General features: G+C 39.2%; 1 protein-coding gene across 1 annotated transcript in view; it reads right to left on the reverse strand.

Moving 5' to 3' along the window:
* Positions 1-15,910, reverse strand: part of uba7 (ubiquitin-like modifier activating enzyme 7) — a 34,281-nt gene extending 18,371 nt beyond the window's left edge. The window contains exons 1-21 of the mRNA XM_034868797.1: positions 15,661-15,910; positions 15,380-15,548; positions 13,994-14,128; positions 13,527-13,633; positions 13,340-13,430; positions 13,015-13,147; positions 12,755-12,852; positions 12,520-12,669; positions 12,199-12,363; positions 11,924-12,028; positions 11,736-11,816; positions 11,118-11,273; positions 10,486-10,651; positions 10,137-10,333; positions 9,165-9,229; positions 7,114-7,324; positions 5,354-5,428; positions 4,186-4,387; positions 4,012-4,103; positions 2,101-2,193; positions 637-828 (exon numbers count right to left, since the gene is read on the reverse strand). Coding sequence (XP_034724688.1) covers positions 637-828; positions 2,101-2,193; positions 4,012-4,103; positions 4,186-4,387; positions 5,354-5,428; positions 7,114-7,324; positions 9,165-9,229; positions 10,137-10,333; positions 10,486-10,651; positions 11,118-11,273; positions 11,736-11,816; positions 11,924-12,028; positions 12,199-12,363; positions 12,520-12,669; positions 12,755-12,852; positions 13,015-13,147; positions 13,340-13,430; positions 13,527-13,633; positions 13,994-14,128; positions 15,380-15,548; positions 15,661-15,707 — 2,730 coding nt within the window. The 5' untranslated portion in view covers positions 15,708-15,910. The remainder of the gene's footprint in view (positions 1-636; positions 829-2,100; positions 2,194-4,011; positions 4,104-4,185; positions 4,388-5,353; positions 5,429-7,113; positions 7,325-9,164; positions 9,230-10,136; positions 10,334-10,485; positions 10,652-11,117; positions 11,274-11,735; positions 11,817-11,923; positions 12,029-12,198; positions 12,364-12,519; positions 12,670-12,754; positions 12,853-13,014; positions 13,148-13,339; positions 13,431-13,526; positions 13,634-13,993; positions 14,129-15,379; positions 15,549-15,660) is intronic.
* Positions 15,911-17,563: the final 1,653 nt, after the last annotated feature.

Here is a 17,563-nt window from a genome sequence, read left to right on the forward strand (position 1 = left end):
TGGGTATCCTCTCAGACTTGACCTAAAATATGACCCGGAGAGTTGCTTTGGTTTTGAATCTGTGGTAGCCATTTTGTGTTTGTGTTTTAAAGCTTGGCCAATACCGCATAAAGACCTTAGTATAACGTCAACCGTTAGCGTAGATTTGATTCTAAAAGGACTTTGTCACAAGAGAATATAAGCTCCTGTCCTACTGCCTTGAATTACAGTTATCTTAAATGTACTTAATTTGTGCAAACACAGAAGCAGACATAGGTGTGTTTATCCTTTACCTGCAGTAAAATACCCTGAGGATTATAGCCTACTGAGCTAGCTAAAGACTTGGCTCACATGAAAGAGATTGACAGTTAGCAGGGGTATCTTAAATTCAGAGCACTCATTCATGACTTATTACTCTCCAGCTAGCGAGGAAGGACTTGCATCTACAAAGGACCAAACTGATTTATCCCCAAAGTAGACAGACTTAAATCATGTATATGTACAGTATGTATATACAGTTAGGGTCTGTCTGGCTGTATAAAGTGCTCTACTCAGGTCTTGTATGTGACTGAATCCTTTGTAAATTGTGTCCATATAACCACCACAATCACTGACTGCAACTAAAAATGGCTGTAGGTGAATAGAGATGCTACTCACTTCAAAGTGCCGGGGCTGAATGGGCTGGGACAACACAATGTGAGGGGCAGCCAGGTACATATAAGTTGTTCGATATGAGCTGATCTTCTGGTGACCCTGCACCAGTTTATACAGCTCCAGGCACATCAGGCCTGCCACTGCGGCTGTGGTGGTTGCAATTGCTGGGATGATCCTTCCAGCTATGCGCTTACTCTGTGAAGGAACAAGAGGAAAGTTCACTTATAAAATGTAGTTGAATCAAGTAAAATTAGTATATTTACTTACTAAGTATATTTACTTATGTACAATTTTGAGGTTCTTGTAGTTAACTTAACTTTCTTTTGTGTGTTACTTTATACGTCATGTCCACTACATTCAGTGGTTAACAAGGTATTAAGATCATATACTCCCTTACATGTAAAAGTTCTGCATTTGAAATCTAAGTATAAGTAGTAAAGTGTTATCAGCAAAATGCAGTTAAACTATCAAAAGTAAAATACCCATTAAGCAGCGGGATAAGGTCCTGTCATAGTTATAGTATGTAATCATTATTAGTAGTGCATTAATGTAAAAAAAGTACTTTAATGTTGCAGAACAGTTGGACAGTTTAAACTGTATCCATTCGTCACATTCAAAATGATCATTGCAAACTGCAAAGTAAAATAAATTTAGTGGCATTTTTTAACAATATTTCATTATGAAATACAGTGGAATAGTACATGGAGCAGCAACAGAATGAAAAATAATTCGGTAAAGTACAAGTACATTAAACTGTACTTAGGTATAGTATTAAAGTCAATGTGATCAGCTATTTTGCAGTTTTGGTGGGTGTAATGCAGAACAACACAGTGTGTCATTGTATTAAACATTAAGTTGATTATTTTATGTAGGATTTTTTTATAACTTTGCCACATCAATATATATGTACAGTATATATAAAGAACAATATCCTTACTAGTAATATAATACTGACTTATTTCCTCACCCTTATGTAGAAGTACATATACTGAACATTTTGAACACATTTGTGAAAAACCCTTATATTACCAGGGTAATGGTGAGGAAAAGTAAAGTTAATCCCAAACCAGATGCAACATGTGGGAATCTCTGTATGATTACACAAGGGTAACCCTCTATTGTCTCCCCACAGTCAGCCGGACCCATCCCCCCCCTCCTCCATCTGTCATGGCTGTGTGTGTGTCTCCTGCAGCGGCTGGTTGAAGGCATAGCTCAGGTGTCACCTCCCAGGCTACAGGTAAAGTGCTGTGATTAGTTCTGCTCCAGGAACAATAGGTGAGGAGGCTGTCTCTGGGGCTTTAAGGCAGGTGTGTGCAGCACTGACTAAAACATGACCCCAAGGGAGGGGCGGCGGCATTTTCTTGCTTTCTCTAATCTATACCACCTCTCACTTTTACCTCATTGCTCTATATTTTTTAAGCCTTCAGAGAGATTTGATTAGATGATGCAGTTTGTGAAAATGTTGACCTGGTGCCGATCGGCTGCAGGGATGTCATAGCTCTCTGCCCTCAGGTTAGAAGCAGCAACAATGTAGTCCATGTGGAAGTTACTGTCGTCATCCTGTGCCAAACGGGATAGTAAACATACTGTTCATCATCGTCATTCATATAACATAATCCAAAGCTTGATGCACAAAAACAACATCTAAGTATGTATCCATGGCCATGCCAAATGAACAGATCAGTTAGGCTGCTTTGAACTTTGAAGGCTTTGTTGTTGTCACTTAGATCACTAAAATGCATGACTTGGTCACCCCATTAGAATGCAATGGAAATCAGGTTTCTGTTGTGATCGACATGGCCAATGAGGTCATGCCTCTGCTGCTGCGGTTCTACAAAGGCTAGGAAGGTGACTGTCACTCAGGGATGGCTTTAGGGGTTGTGAGGAAGCTCCTAGCTGGCAACTTGATGCATCTGAAACCCTCCTACACACATTCCATCTATCCAGAGAATGACCTGTGCACATAGGGATAAAAATGAAGAGAAGGGGGAGTACTGTAGTTTGGGGATCCTATTCTTGTTCAAGATGACATTCAATATGTACCTGACTTACCTCATTCACCTTCATTACTGCATCTCCTGAGTCACAGAATGCTTACCAGAACCTCATTTAGGCTCCATGAGAGTAATTTTCCATAGCCTTTCTAAATTCCTTTAACACTCACTTCTGCAGCTATAGCAACTGCACCCTGTTTGTCCTGCTAATAGCTCTTTGTTAAGGCATGGGGACTGAAGTAAAGGTTTAGTCGTTGACACACCTTTCTTCTCCACATTCGCAGCATCCAAAAAGATAAAGGAAATGGCTGTAAGGAGGTGAACATTTTAATTATTCCACTCCTTTTCCAAGGTTTCCAGGGAAACCCCAAAAGTCATTGGAGGGCCAACAAGAAAATAGAATGGGTCCGATGCAGAAGACAAATGTCTCCCCACAGGGGTTAATTTAGTATAAAATTAAATTATATTTGGGAAGAGACATCCACAATAATTCAAGACGTTAATAGAAAAAAATTACTCAAAGTGTAAATGTCACAACTTTTGATATATTTGACACAAATTCATTATGTTTGTGTTTTATATAGTCAATAAATAGATTTTTTATTATGGTCCAGCTCACGCACCCTGAGTGTTGTAATGTGAATGGTACAAATTGCTGCCCTTGCGACACTTGACTTGATGACAGATGATTTGAATCCAAAAAGTTGGTCTGGATTTGGGGTTAGATTCAGAGTCTGAACTGTTTTTTTTATCTGCTGATATAGCTGAATGTGTTAAAACAGCTGGTTAGGATAAACTTTTAGGAATTTGTTGGGAAGAAATATGTCTAGTCTGCACTCCCAAATAACTAGAAAAGATGGACCTTTACGCTTGGCTCCCACAGACACTTTCAGATGTCAATCGAGCGATAAAAACCGGATGTAATATCCAGACAATTAGTGATAATTTGTTGAAAGGTAGTGTGAAAGAGTGTGAGGAGAGACTGTGACAGTGATATAGAGGGGAATCTACCTGGGCTCAGTGTGCTACTTCAAAGATGCAGTCAACACGGTTGAGGACAGTATGTCTCTGTCCTGAGTTGTTAAATGCATTTGCATTTCACCAAAAGTATTCTAATGCAGCTCTCACTTAGGCCGATTTTGAAACAAATCAGTTCCACATGAGCTGAATAAATAATATGTTCTTTTTCCAGCATGGAATCTCTTAAGTAGATATCTTAGCCCCCAAGGAGTTCTAACAGTGACATGAATATGTTGAGGAAAAGCACAGATTCAAGAAAAAAAGACATATTCTGAAAGCACCTATTAGATTTGAGCTCTGCCGCCAGTCTGTCTGTGGTTTCTGCAGAGCATGCAGTAAAGGTGTCACCACACTCTTGCCCTACCTTTTCAAAGTCGGTGGGGTACATCTGCATGGCTGAGCTTTTCAGAGATGCTGAGGACAACTTTTCTTTCAACTCCTCAAGTCGGACTTTTTCTGGTGCAAAGACACAGTAAGAGAGTAAAGAAAAGAAATCCTGCAAGAAAGTGACGTAATAGCATAAACTGTAATAACTCACCCTCGTCATCCCTTTCCACTTCTTTCTCCTCATCCATCTCCTTGTCGGTGAGATGAATCTTCATGGAGGACTTTGGAGTAAAAGAGGGTATGTGGACTTTCTCTACGATTTTTCTGATAGCAGCCCTGTCTCTTGTCCCCTTGATTCCGTAGATCAGCCCATACAGATTAGCTGCTGCCTCCACATACTCCATATGGGTAGTCTAAACACAAAATGAAAATATAAACTGTTATTGTTGTTAATGTTCTTATTAAAGATATATATTGTAATTATATTGAAAGTAATGTCCATATCAACGTCCGTATAAATATACTAAATATACTATATCATTGGACATTATTCTTCATTGTGGAAGGGACATTGTGTAAAATATTAAGGTATATTGAGGTAGTGCTTTAAGCCCAAATTACTTCCCTGAACCAAACAGGGAGCTGTAACAATAGATCACTTTCTTCCTCTCCCTACACACACACACACACACACACACACACACACACACACACACACACACACACACACACACACACACACAAATTACAAACACTATTTATTTTACTGAGAAGTTGAATTGCTATTGTAGCATGTCTGTCAAAGTAGAACGCTTACAAAAGATAAGATGATAACATTACATACAGATGGAAGTGCAAAAAGAAATTCTTAAGGAAATACAATTGAAATGGGAGGAGAGGAAATAAAATGATGACTGAGAGTATGTAGAATCAGTCCGGCTATCAAAGATGTGAACGTGTGTGGACAGCAGATAATTATCTGCCTTTCAATAGGCAGTTTAAGTGGCATTCACAGCTCAGATAAGAATCCAGTATATAGTTAGAGTGGGGAGGAGCTACTATCAGGTCAGATAAAGAAGGAATGCAAGTGGTCATCACCAAATACTGCAGCATTTTTCAGTTATTCCTGTCTGCTGTTTTAAGGTGCATATCATTAGTAGTGTTGCAGTCCCATCCATCTGGAACACCCTCCCTGCAGATATCCAAAATGCTACATCCCTGTTTACCACTGCCTACAACCTGTAATCTGCAAAGTGTCCTTGGGTTTCTTGAAAGGTACTAGATAAATTAAAGTTATTATTATTATTGTTATTATTATTATTATTGTAATTATTATTATTATTACTTCTGCATGAAGAATTGGACCAGACACTACTCACATTGTTGGGGTCAAAGGTCAGTGGGTGAGGGCATCTCTTGTCTCCAGACCAGAAGGGTAGACCAGCAGAAGTAAGCTAAAGAAAAGCAAAATGAAATCCCTTTATCACAATGATCAACAGCTGAAAATATCACCTATACATATAATCTTTTACAAATCTCATTCTAGTTCTTCATAATACAAAGGTGACAGCCATAAGAAGATTTTTGTCCCTCATTTCAAAAAGGATTAATTTCTATATATTCCAAGCACTTCATTTATTTTAGAAGAGTTGTTAGACATTAAACTAAGATCATATGCAACACACAGTATGTATGTATAACTTGATACAAACATCTGTTTTCTGACACAGCAGGAGGATTACAACCTCCCCGTAGACAGCCAGGCTAATATTGTTATCAGTCGAGTGTTGACAACACAATTTGTATGTCTGATAAAGGAACAAAGGGACAGAGGACGTTTGATGTCTCCAAATGGTCCATATGCTGGGAAAGAGAGAGTCTCCTACTGGTGGTGCCACAGTTTTCACAGCAGGGGTGCTTTCTATAGCAGCCAAAAGGCATCAACAGCATTCTCCTTTTCACAATCAGGATTCAGACATCACAATAAAGCAAATAAAAAACTCACTAACTTATGACTTCAATGAGAAAACATTGCCATCACTCAACTGACTGATCATCAACTAGTATAAAATGCAGTAATTTCATTAGGAGGCAGTGAGCCACTCAATGTAATGAAAGGGACTGCATGTACTTAAATCTCTGATGTCATTTTAGCTGCATACATATCTTATACTGGCCAGTCTTTCATTCTATTTTTATGTCACTGATCGGATGCAGCTCACACCCAACAAAGTAGCTGTTATGTTGAATGTGTGGCCGTCTGTCATGTTTGTGTGTATCCGTAGTTGTCATGTTGGGTTGTGACCGTTCACTGACATTAGCTGCCTTGTCATAGTTCCTTAGAAAGTTTGTGGTCGAAAGTGACTTTTCAAGAGGACTATGACACCATAACTCTCATATACATAACTACAACAAAGAGAGCTATGGAAGAAAAAGGAGAAGCAAAACATTATAGCCATCCCTGCTGTGTTGATTATCCATAAAAACAAATTTGTTTCAAGATCAGTTTAAATGCTAATTGTATCACAAGAGAAACGGCTCATTTTATCAGTATAAGACATGTTAATAACAAAAGTTGTGCTTTTTTCAAAGAAATACAGGGAATTTAGTGTCCCATAATAAATATTTAAGCAGACACGAATGGAAGAAAATCATTCTTGGTCAGGGGGATTTCTATAAACCTTGCAGGGACATTTAATGAGGCTAGAAACAGACAGTTGCTGGACGGAGACTGGGGTTAGTGAGGGTCTGTTTGGGTTGATACTGATCCATGCCCCCCCAGGTGTGAAAGCACCATGTGACATCACTCTGTCTGCATGCTTCACCAGATTACAAACCCTTAGGACCCTGTTAAAGATATTCATCACAGATGGCTTTCAGTGTTCAGGTTTCAAACAAGCGTAACAGTGGTCTATGAGCCCGGGGAAAATTGCTGCACTAGTCCATGAGGTGAAATGTGAAAAGTGAAACACTGATTGGGGTTCCATTTGTGCTAATGCCACATTGCAGTGTTAAATTAATTGGTAGCCTGTGTAAGGACCTTACATTTGCAACAGTGCCCCACTGTGTCAATGAATATAAATCACAGCTTTACAGTACTTGTCTTTGGGGAGTTATATTTCCTCTGGTGTAATTTTACCTCTTCAGGAGGGAAACAGTGCAGAAGCTGCCGAATATCGTTGTTAAAGAGAGTCTCCCACTTGCAACGTGCCCAGCTCACACAGTCTTCCCAACTCGTTGGACGTTGTCCTCCAGATCCCATGTCCTTCAGGCTGCTCCACACCCCCGCAAGAGTCTCCAGGGCCTCAGCATCTCCAAGGCCAAGAGTCCGCTCTACAAACTCTACATCTCTGCAGGAGAAAGTGCACCAATTCTTTTTTATTTAATGACAGGCATAGCGTATACAGAAGATAATAATTACCAGATGTGGAAAAAGACAAGACAGCAGAAGTATTGTCTACATTTCTGGTTATATGTTACATTCTACGGGGGGGGGGAAACTTCAGAATAAAAGCTTGAAACGTCCTCATGGAAAAATATTTGGTTCTAGGAAGCACAGAGGACAATGACTGAACAGATCTTTGTAAATTAGGGTGTAGTCTTGTAGTGACTCAAAGGGGATTCTTTCTACGCTTGGCTAAGAGCGGAAAGGAAATGAAATGGTTAGTAAGCTTGTAGTGTGCTCGTCAGTGCAACTCCGTACAACACACGTGGACAGTTCTTGCAGGATTATGTGCCAGCTCACCGTATACTGCATTACACTGCGAAACAAAAAGGGATCTACCTCTTCTGCATGAGGTACACCTAAACAGGTCTAAACAGGAACATTCAGAGTCATAGTTCTGCAAAGAGCTGCACAGGTAGCAGGATTACACAACAAATCTCCATAACCTCAATAAACAGGACTTAGCATTTACTGGACTACAACATGAGGGGTAGGTAGCTGTGCAGGGTGGGTATGTGTTTACAATATAGACCGTTAATAAATAAACAGTCTATGGTTTACACCCCATAATCCCCACAGCGCACCCGCCGTTGTGCACACCAGCCACAACCTTCCCTTTCCACTTCAGGAATGTAGGTTAATGTTAACAATGTTTTTTTCTATTTAAATTGGATCAAAAGACTGTAACCGAGAGTAAAAGAGGGTTTGGGTTAGGGTACGCTGCCTTCCCAGTAGCACCAAATGACGGACAGACAAGGCCAGGGAATGGCTGCTGAATTTTTTAAGGTCGACACAGACAAAAGATTAATAAATGTTGCCAACGTGTGAAATTATAGTGCCTCTCAACTTTATCTTTTAGCTGGTCTCAAATTGCCAGACCTTCTTTTAAGTGGCGCTGCAAAGGAAGGTCTGGCAAGTCGACACAGCATTCTGGTATTGGGAGAAAAACGTACTCTGGTTTATTGGCAGTTCTTTAAACCAATCACAATCACAAACTGTCACTGACCTGCCTCATGAAGATGTCCAGAAAGGTGTTCACTGACTTCGCAACAAAGAGGCCTCCGAAGAAATGCACAGTACATGTTCTTATTTCTAATGTGAAAAACGTTAACACTGTGTGGGCCAACAAGCACCATTTCTGCTTCTTGTTTCTGTTTAAACACATGAGAAAGTGTGCGAGTGCTCTACAATAAGGGGGATTACATCAAATCTCACCAAAACAAACAGAGAGACATGGCAAAACACGGCTGGATAATAAATAACATATTAGCAGTAAAGTCACTGACAAAACCCTTTGACATGATGTAGTGCATTCTTCTGCATTCATCTAATCTACTTTCTTGTTCTGTAGATGTTTCTAAACCAGAAAGCCTCTAATTAGTTGAGAGACTATGTCCATTATTTGGAGAACATAATGTTGCTGTGAAACATACATTACAGAGTACAGGCTTGGCAAGACAGACTTTTTATGTAGTTTTTACTAGGGGTTTACAGCTAAAAGCCAACCACATGTTTTCCTGTTTATAAAACAAAATAATGAGCGAGAAGCACTTCATTAGCTTTTGTAATTTTGTTGGAATGCTTTGTAGGAGAGCAGAGAAGCATTTTAAAATGAGCAAGTAGTGGTCATTAAGTGCCAGCACACTGGCTACAGATTGAGGAATGTAATGTAATTCTCATTTTTGTTGGAGGAGCACTTGTTGTTGGAAAAAGGTAAATCACATTAGGGTGAGATCATATCTTACCTCAGGAAGAGATTCACATTTTCAGGTGTTTGTTTGAACAGTCCTTCAAACTGGTCTCTGGCCCACTAAATGAATTGTAATGTTTGTACAGATAATGCAATCAGTATAATAGTAACTTTTTAAACTGCATAAAACAACACACTGTGTGACCAGAAAACCCTTTTTGCTGTTTAAATGGAAATGCTGTTCTGTCTTACTGTGGTTCCACCACTTTGGTCCAGACATAAATATCAGATGGATTTCCATGAAATTTGGTACACACATTTGTAGTGTAGATTTTGAATCTTACTAAATTTAAGGATCCCGTGACTTTTCCTCTAGCCCCAACATGTCATGACAACTAGTGTTTGGATTGCAACATAATTTGGTATGTGAATTAATGTTCCCTTAAGGATAACTTTAGTGATCCTTGAATTCTGAACTATGACCAAATACCTGACATTTCCATCACCCTCAACTATAGTTTAGTGCTTATCAGCTATTGTTAGCATACTAACATGCTAAACTAAAATAGTGAACAAAGAGGATGGTAAACCTGCTAAACATCAGCATGTTAGCATTGACATAATAAGCAGGTTAGCTTGCAGAGTTCAGCATTTAGCTCAAAACACCATTGTTTCTATTTCCATTCTCACATAACCGCATGGCTATACTCTTAATGAGTTTCTAGTGCTGTAATACATCTAATGTTTGGCCCTTAATATATCTAAATCATGTGGATAAAAGAATTTGAAACATTTTTCCATATAATGCAGTTCAATGAAACAGCACCATAAAATGCTGTATGCTTCTGTCTATCAACAAAAAGACTTAGTAGTAACCTCTAAAAATTACATTTAACAATTTTAGTAGGGCGTATTTTATTTTTTGGGTTATTCAGAGTAGATTTTTAAGCAAACTTAGGTAAATCAATATGTGAAACTCAAACTTAGAAACTTAAAGCTTAATCAGACTAAGAAGTTTACATCATACTTGCAAGGTGTGCTCAATGCGGTGAGGAAAGTTTTTCAGCGTACACAGTGGGATGGCTTCATTAGAACTTGATGTGCCCGGGCCATAAGACTCTGTCAGGTGAGGCACCACTGCCAGAGCATGACCCCTACATCCTAAAGTTCCTCCCTCCAGTAAGGGTTTCTGGTGTTGAACGCAGCGGCCATCGAGATAGACCCCTGGGCAGGAAAAGGTGGGTTGAAAGTTAAAAAAGAATGTTCGTTTAAAAGCATAATGTATTTAAATATGTACTGTAATACTCCAGTATAATCAATGTGGTAATGAGCATTTATAATAATAATGGTGATGAAAGCAGAGTAAGTGTTCTCACTGGCTTCTATATTATCAAGGGCTGCAGCCACTCCGTCGAGACCGGTGAAGAAGTTGTAATCATACACTCCTTCACTGTCAGCGTCAAGACGATTCTGGTGAGCGGTGATTTTTATCCCTGGGTTCATCTCTTTCACTGCTTCGGCTGCAACGTCCGATTTTGGTTTCTGTTTATGAACAAGTGAGCAAATGGGTGGTAAAGTGTTGGTAAAGTCAGACAATCTAACACCTATAGAACACATCCTTGGTCTTTGAATGCTTAACATGTTTACTACTGTAGATTATCCTCTGAGTGTTTCACTGCTCTTTTATTATAAAAAATAAAAAACAGAATTAACTATTTCTTTTCTGTCCAGAATTTCATAGCACTTGAGGATTTTTTTTTAATCAACATACCCCACTCAACTATGTGTTGCGTAAGTTGTCTGGACACTGGTAGTTGTTTTCACAGACATAAGAGATCAACTATACATATATAATGTATACTAAACTACACTCAGACAGTCAAAATACCTTCAACTTGACATTAGTGAAGCCTTATGACCCGTCCTCTTAAAGTCTAATAAGAACCAGTGAGCTATGACGGCGTATGAGATTTTCAACTACAGAGTGTGTGGTTGTGTGTTTTCTCACCCCAATATCCTGAAACCTGAACAGGAACTGTCTGTTCAAGTTGGATTTTTCTATGAAATCCATGTCTGTCACAGTGATGTGCCCTTCTTCTCCAGCACCGAGCCCAATGAGGGCAAAGTTTTTAAGAAGCTCACAGCCGATGGCCCCTGCTCCAACCTTGAAACATGACATTACAGACTGTGTCACACTAAATATATATTAGCTCATACAATGCAAGTGTATGACAACAAATGAAAGCTACATTTTACAGATAACAAAAAAATTATAATTTGTCTTTTACAACGTGTAGCATGTTACTTGTCTAACTGATACATTGTGCGGAATTTGTAGGGTGATAAAAGTAACACATGCATGCACTCTCTCTATCTCAATAACACACATATACAGCCAATAAACAACAGTAAAAATAACACTTTCAAAGGAAACAGAGAAAGGGTTTGGCACTGTTGAACGGCCCCTGCACAAAAGGTCAACACTGGCAGGAAATGCCGCCAGTATCACAGCCGTTTCCTGCATGTGCCATCATCATTAACACCAGACAAGGAAAACACAAATGGCGCTTGTGCATTCCAGTGCAGAGTGTGCCCCCTGTTGGACAAACATCAAACCTGCTCTCACCAGGAAATACTTCTGCATTTCAAGCTTCTCCTGGAAGGCTGACCCAAACACAGCAATCTGTCCATCGTACCTTGTGCCTTTCTGCAAGAGAGGGAAAAAAATAAATGATGAAATTGCATCCAAAGTCTGACCAAATGTTCCTGACAGATACATATGACTGGTTCAAATTGAGGAATCTCTTAACATACTTCTGAAAAGGAGCACTCTGCCAGTTGGTCCCCATCTTCAGGGAGGCACTCCAGTGCATCAAAATATAACCACTGCTGAAGAGGCGTAAATTTCCTACTACATGCCTGCAGGAACGTTACAGAAATCACAGGGAAAGTGTAGTCAGCTCTATACACCACACAGAATGTGCCAAGAAATGTATTATTAATATTCACAGTGTAACAATAGCCATGTTATACACCATAAAAAACTCAGATATGAAACTAATATTGCAAACATTGACTTTTGATCTCACCTTAATAACTTCTTGTGCTGCAAGGCCTCCAATGAAAGCATTCATAGGAGCCAAGTCACCCCGGGCTGTGTAGGAAAGGCTTCTCACAGCAGCTTCATCCAGTTCTTCCAGCTGTGCGACTGTATTAAGCTCTCTCACTATGGCAAGCAGGGCATCTGCATCTGACTGTGTGGGATTAATAATGAAGAAGTGAGTGGAAACAATCCTGTACATAGCGCCACACCAAATCATGATTAACTTGTTTTATTTGTCACTGATAAGATAACCTGTTTTGAAAAATGAAATGAATACTGTCTATAATATCTTGTAACCTTCACCGACCTGAGACCAAGGACGAGGGAGTCGTTGTTCTTTCTTTACAAAGCCATGGAGGGCTTGGAAAGCCAAGTGCAGGGTCTTGTGCCTTGATACTTTTCCATAATCATTCATTTTTAGCAGCTCGTAGTCCAATAAAGCCTCACTCAGGGGTTTCTGCAATTGTCATTATTTTGTTAAGGATAGACTTTCGAAAAAGCAAAAAACTAAAATAAAAATTGAGTAAAGTCTAGATACTTACAAATGTTAGCATGCAGGGCTGTTTCACCTCGGTCACCACTCCACCCCGTTCATACGTCGAAAAGCCTGAAGTGTCACCAATACTGAAGGAGTATGAGCCTGGTTATAGAGGTGACGAATGACCAACAGATAAGTGAGATAAAGTTTGCATCACAACTATTATAATTTCTTGGTTGAAAATGTTCAGTGTCATGTGAAAGGCTGGGGCTCATCACTACACTGCGAAGAAGAGAAATTGGGAAGACACAAAGTAACACTGACCACGGACTTTGATCTCCACAGGTTTGGTGCTGTTGAGCTCCGTCATGCCTTGGACCTGAGAGAAGAAAACTTTCGAGCCATCTGCAAATCCGTGCTTCCTGTCATCTGTGCAGAACACCACTCCAGGATTTTCCTGAAATAAAATCATGTCGACAACCTTCAAATTTGAAAGACATGTTAAGTAAGTTACTGTGCATAATGCCTTTTACAGTCCAAAGACATGCAGGTTGAACTGTCAACTCTAAAATGCCCACAGGTATGACTGTCACCCAACACAACTATTAGCAGGATAAGCCAGTAACATAAAACAAATGGAAGATATTACCTTAGAGACACTTTGTATCATCGCTGATGCCGGCAGCTCTCCATCCTGGTCCAAGACCTCAAACTCCTCCCCAAAGTCACAGAACAACTGACTGCAAATGAACCACAAGGTTTTCACTTCTTTCTTTGGTGCATTATTAAATAAATTATATCTTAATTTTTTGGACAGTTTGTTCTAGCCCACTTACCCACACAGTCCTTTGGTGTCTGCTACAATAAACTTGATTCCATGTGAATGGCAGAGCTCACCAAAACGCTTCTGATCATCCAGTGAAGAGTCAGTGAGGACCACCACCTGAAAAATGGCAGTTCCCTTCCACTCAGAAAAGTGTTTGTTTTCCCCGTTTTGTTGTTACTCTTGTTGTTTTTCTCTGCTTAACTGAAATCTGAGTTTACAGTAAGACATTTAAGTAAGAGTAGGAATTTGGGTTATTGCAACTAGTTTGCAAGCCAATTGTGGTCCACTCACACAAGTGTGACTTGGAAACTTGAAACCTCCAGGGCAAATACATTGAGAACATACTTTGATATAGTTAGGAGACATCTTATTTTCAAAATAAGGGAAACGACTAGATGAAATTTGAAGAATTTTAAACTATGAAGTCAAAGTTTTTTTGTGTGTGGAAAAAGCCTTTATGCAACTGAAATTAAGTACCTGAAATTGCAGAATCAGGTCCTCATCCAGTGGTCCAGAGTGGGGCAACACGCGCACATGTGGGTTTAAGGCAGACAGCTGTTGTAGGGAACATGTGGCACGGTTCTGACCAAGATGGGATTCCTTCAGGAAGAACTGGCGGGAAAATGAAATTGCAGTTTAACAATTAATCTCAACTCAAGGTTCACCTGATTTATAACACAGTCTTTTTCTGGTCAAGGTCAAGAATGAACATGAACATTTTTTTGAGTTAATCTTTATTTAAGAAAGTAAGGGATGGGAGAAAATGTACTCCAGTGAAAGTACATAATAGTACAATAAGACACACAATTACCAACATACACCATTATGTTATGTTATTGGTGGCATAATATAAGTCCCAATCTGACAAAATTTAAGTAGAAAGCAAAAGTGAAAAAAAATAACTTTACATAACAATATCACTTAACAGCTTTTGCCATCTGCTTACACACGGAAATCAAAAGGGTTACACAATTATTAAAACCTTACACTATACACTATACCAGGAGCAACATGTTGGCCTAGATGTGCGCCACTATAAGCACAATGTAAGGCTCACACTTTTGCAAAACATTACACATAGTGATTTACAAAACACTAAACACATTAGATGCAGAAGTACATATATCATGATGTCACTTCCTTGTATTTCCAAAGCACCACTGTCAAATCACCCCACCTTTGAGCCAATCTATGAATCCAATCCACCAAACTAATCTGGTTTGAGCACTATAAAAATGTGCAAAAGGTAAGTCTAGTATGGTCTGTACTGTATTTTCGGTTTGTCTGTTGTCGGCTGAGCTAACAGTGTTAGTGTATGCACACTACTGTAGTTGCATGAAAACCGAGACATGTTTTGTTGTGATTCTCTATGTTGAGGCATTTGGGTATATGGAGAGGAATAAATATAATTTTCTCGGTCTGCAGCATTGGTCTTGTATAGTGTTTGGTGGACTTATTGTATATTTGCACTTTCTCTGTGTACTTGATTTACAGTAATATAACCACTGAGAAGCAGAATTGCTAAAAGTGTTTTAGGTGAGAAACAGCAGTGTGTAACTGAATTATGTTTTTTGCATGAATGTACCATTTTTCAAAGGATCTGAGGTGTTCTGCTAATTTGGTCTGTGGTTGTGTAATTGTGTGTAGTGTTTTGAAAAACCAGTCCCTGTTTTTGAAATAGTGCTTACTGTAAGCAATGTGAGAGGAAAATTACACTTGGCAGGTTTGACAAGTTGTTTTTGCTCTAACAGGAAGTATTTTTATTAAATCATAGTCTATGAGTTACATCTGATATCTCCTCAAAGCTTTATTATTTCTTAAATCCTATTTTAACAAATCAACACCACAGGCCTAGTAGGTTACCTGGGAGGACAGGTCGGTCCACACTGCCTGACACTCATCCTGGATGGTCACAGACTTCACTCCGGACAGGATCACATTTTTGGCTATTTCTACCCCAAGACCACGCATGCCTGCAATGAGGACGTTGACTGTGCCCATCCGGTGCATCGCATCGTGACCCAGAACGTACCTGTGCAGGTGAGAGAACATGTGGATCTTAGTTAAATAGATTTATTGACGTGTGTGTGTGTGTGTGTGCGTGTGGGTGGTTGGGGGGTCGGGGTCGGTAGGTGAATACTCACAGCTGTCTGGAGTAGAATCCTTCATCGATTTCACCTAGTTCTGTCATGGTGCACTCGCAGTCTCTCCAACAGTAGTAGATGAGTAATTTAAAGTGGGGGATCAGCTGGACGGACTACAACAACCGCACAGGTCAAACCAGGAACAGCATAGAAACCGGGTGTGTCACGTTATGAGATGACAGCGGTTTCAAGGAAATTATTTCACTTTCGTTTCAGAAGAGTCATTGAATCGTTGTTTTGCCAAGTAAATCTGTTGTGGCCTGGCCACTAGAGGGCGACCCGGGACTGTTTGACGAGTTGTGCTTGTTTGAAACAACCTAAAACAAAAGTGGGACATTTGAGTAAAATTAAATTAATTTATTTACTCTCTGTAGGTGAAAATTAAAATATATAGTTTGTTATTTTTAGGGAACATCGGCTGTCAAATCCCACTTTTCATACATTTTTACAAATTTTTACAAGGTTTTGGGTAGGATCTTGTATTGTAGCCCAGTTACTAGGATGCTGACCTTACAGTGCAGAATGATTGAGACCATTGACTACACTCTATGACTGAGACCTGAGATATGAGACTTTGACCCCAGATTTTGTTTCCAGATTTGACAATGGTGAACAAGGAACTTTAAAAAAAATCTGGATTTCAGAAAATGTTTCCCAGTTTGCATTTTTTGCAACAATGGACATTGATGAGAGCTGCATATATACCCTAACACTATTGCCATTAAGAGAGATTTCAAACCATCTGATTGCATTACAGATTTGAGATTAGGTATAAAGTTACTTGTGCAAATTTGGATTAGAAAGTTAAATTTAGTTAGGAGTTGATCTGTTTTCATTTGATTACACATGTTTATGTTGATATGCTATTTTTTGATTTAGAGATTTTAAGACTTTTGTTTCCTTCCTAGATTTTTTTTGTTTTTTGTTTGCCTTCCTGTTGAATGATTTAAGTTCCCATTGTTTTTTCATCTGGTCGAAGACTTCTAGTATATTTTGATTTGCTTGTTTTTGATTCTAAAGTTAGTCACTAATCACTGATTAAAATCAGCCATAGCAGCAACAGTTGTGATAAAGAAACATTTTTTTTACAAAGTAAGGAGTCAGATGAGGTCAGAGTCAAAGAAAATGAATTGTTTGTAAAATCATGTTTGTTTCTTATAACTTTTGCAGCTGATGTTTACATTTTTGGTTGTATTTTTATGTTCATATAATTCAAGACAAGACATTGTTTTTAGTAAGATTTATAGTATTTTCACACCACAGGTGAGATTGTTGAGTTATTAAAAGTTAAAAACAATGTTGTGAAAAAAATGCATCTCTGTTTAATGTATGATGCAGTCAGGATGGGTTAATGTGCATTTTGTCTTAGAAGAGGTCAAGACGACCCATTTGCTGACTGATCTGGTCAAGTCTGGCATTTAACATATGGAAAGGAGCTTCCTCCTACCCACCAGGAGGTGGCCTTCTGTCTCCTGTCCCCTTAGACTAGGCTAAGACAATACAATGTAGATTAAACTGTATTGATGTTAGAGTTTCACATTTACACGATAGACCCTTTGGATCTGTAACCAAAAACGCATGTTGCAACATGCCAACAACGGACCAATGAGAATGGATCTGAATGCACAAGGTGAAAAGGAACCGCCCCCCGGTGCAGGGGATAGAAGTGTGTAATTAAGAATGATCATGATGGGTCTCACGCGACTCCATCATGGGGGAAGCATGGAGCCAGTCTGCTGTCAGCAGCAGTGTTCTCATGTTGTATGTTTCTTATTGTCTTTGTCTCATCATCTTCATCATTTTGTTGCATTAAACCTTTTCTTGATTCTCAATTGGACCTCAGCCTCCTTCCTCAGAGATCCAACGAACAAAGTTAGTTAAAAAATTCTAACACTAATAAAAA

Source organism: Etheostoma cragini, chromosome 4, assembly GCF_013103735.1.
Source record: "Etheostoma cragini isolate CJK2018 chromosome 4, CSU_Ecrag_1.0, whole genome shotgun sequence".
In the NCBI taxonomy this organism is placed as follows: domain Eukaryota; kingdom Metazoa; phylum Chordata; class Actinopteri; order Perciformes; family Percidae; genus Etheostoma; species Etheostoma cragini.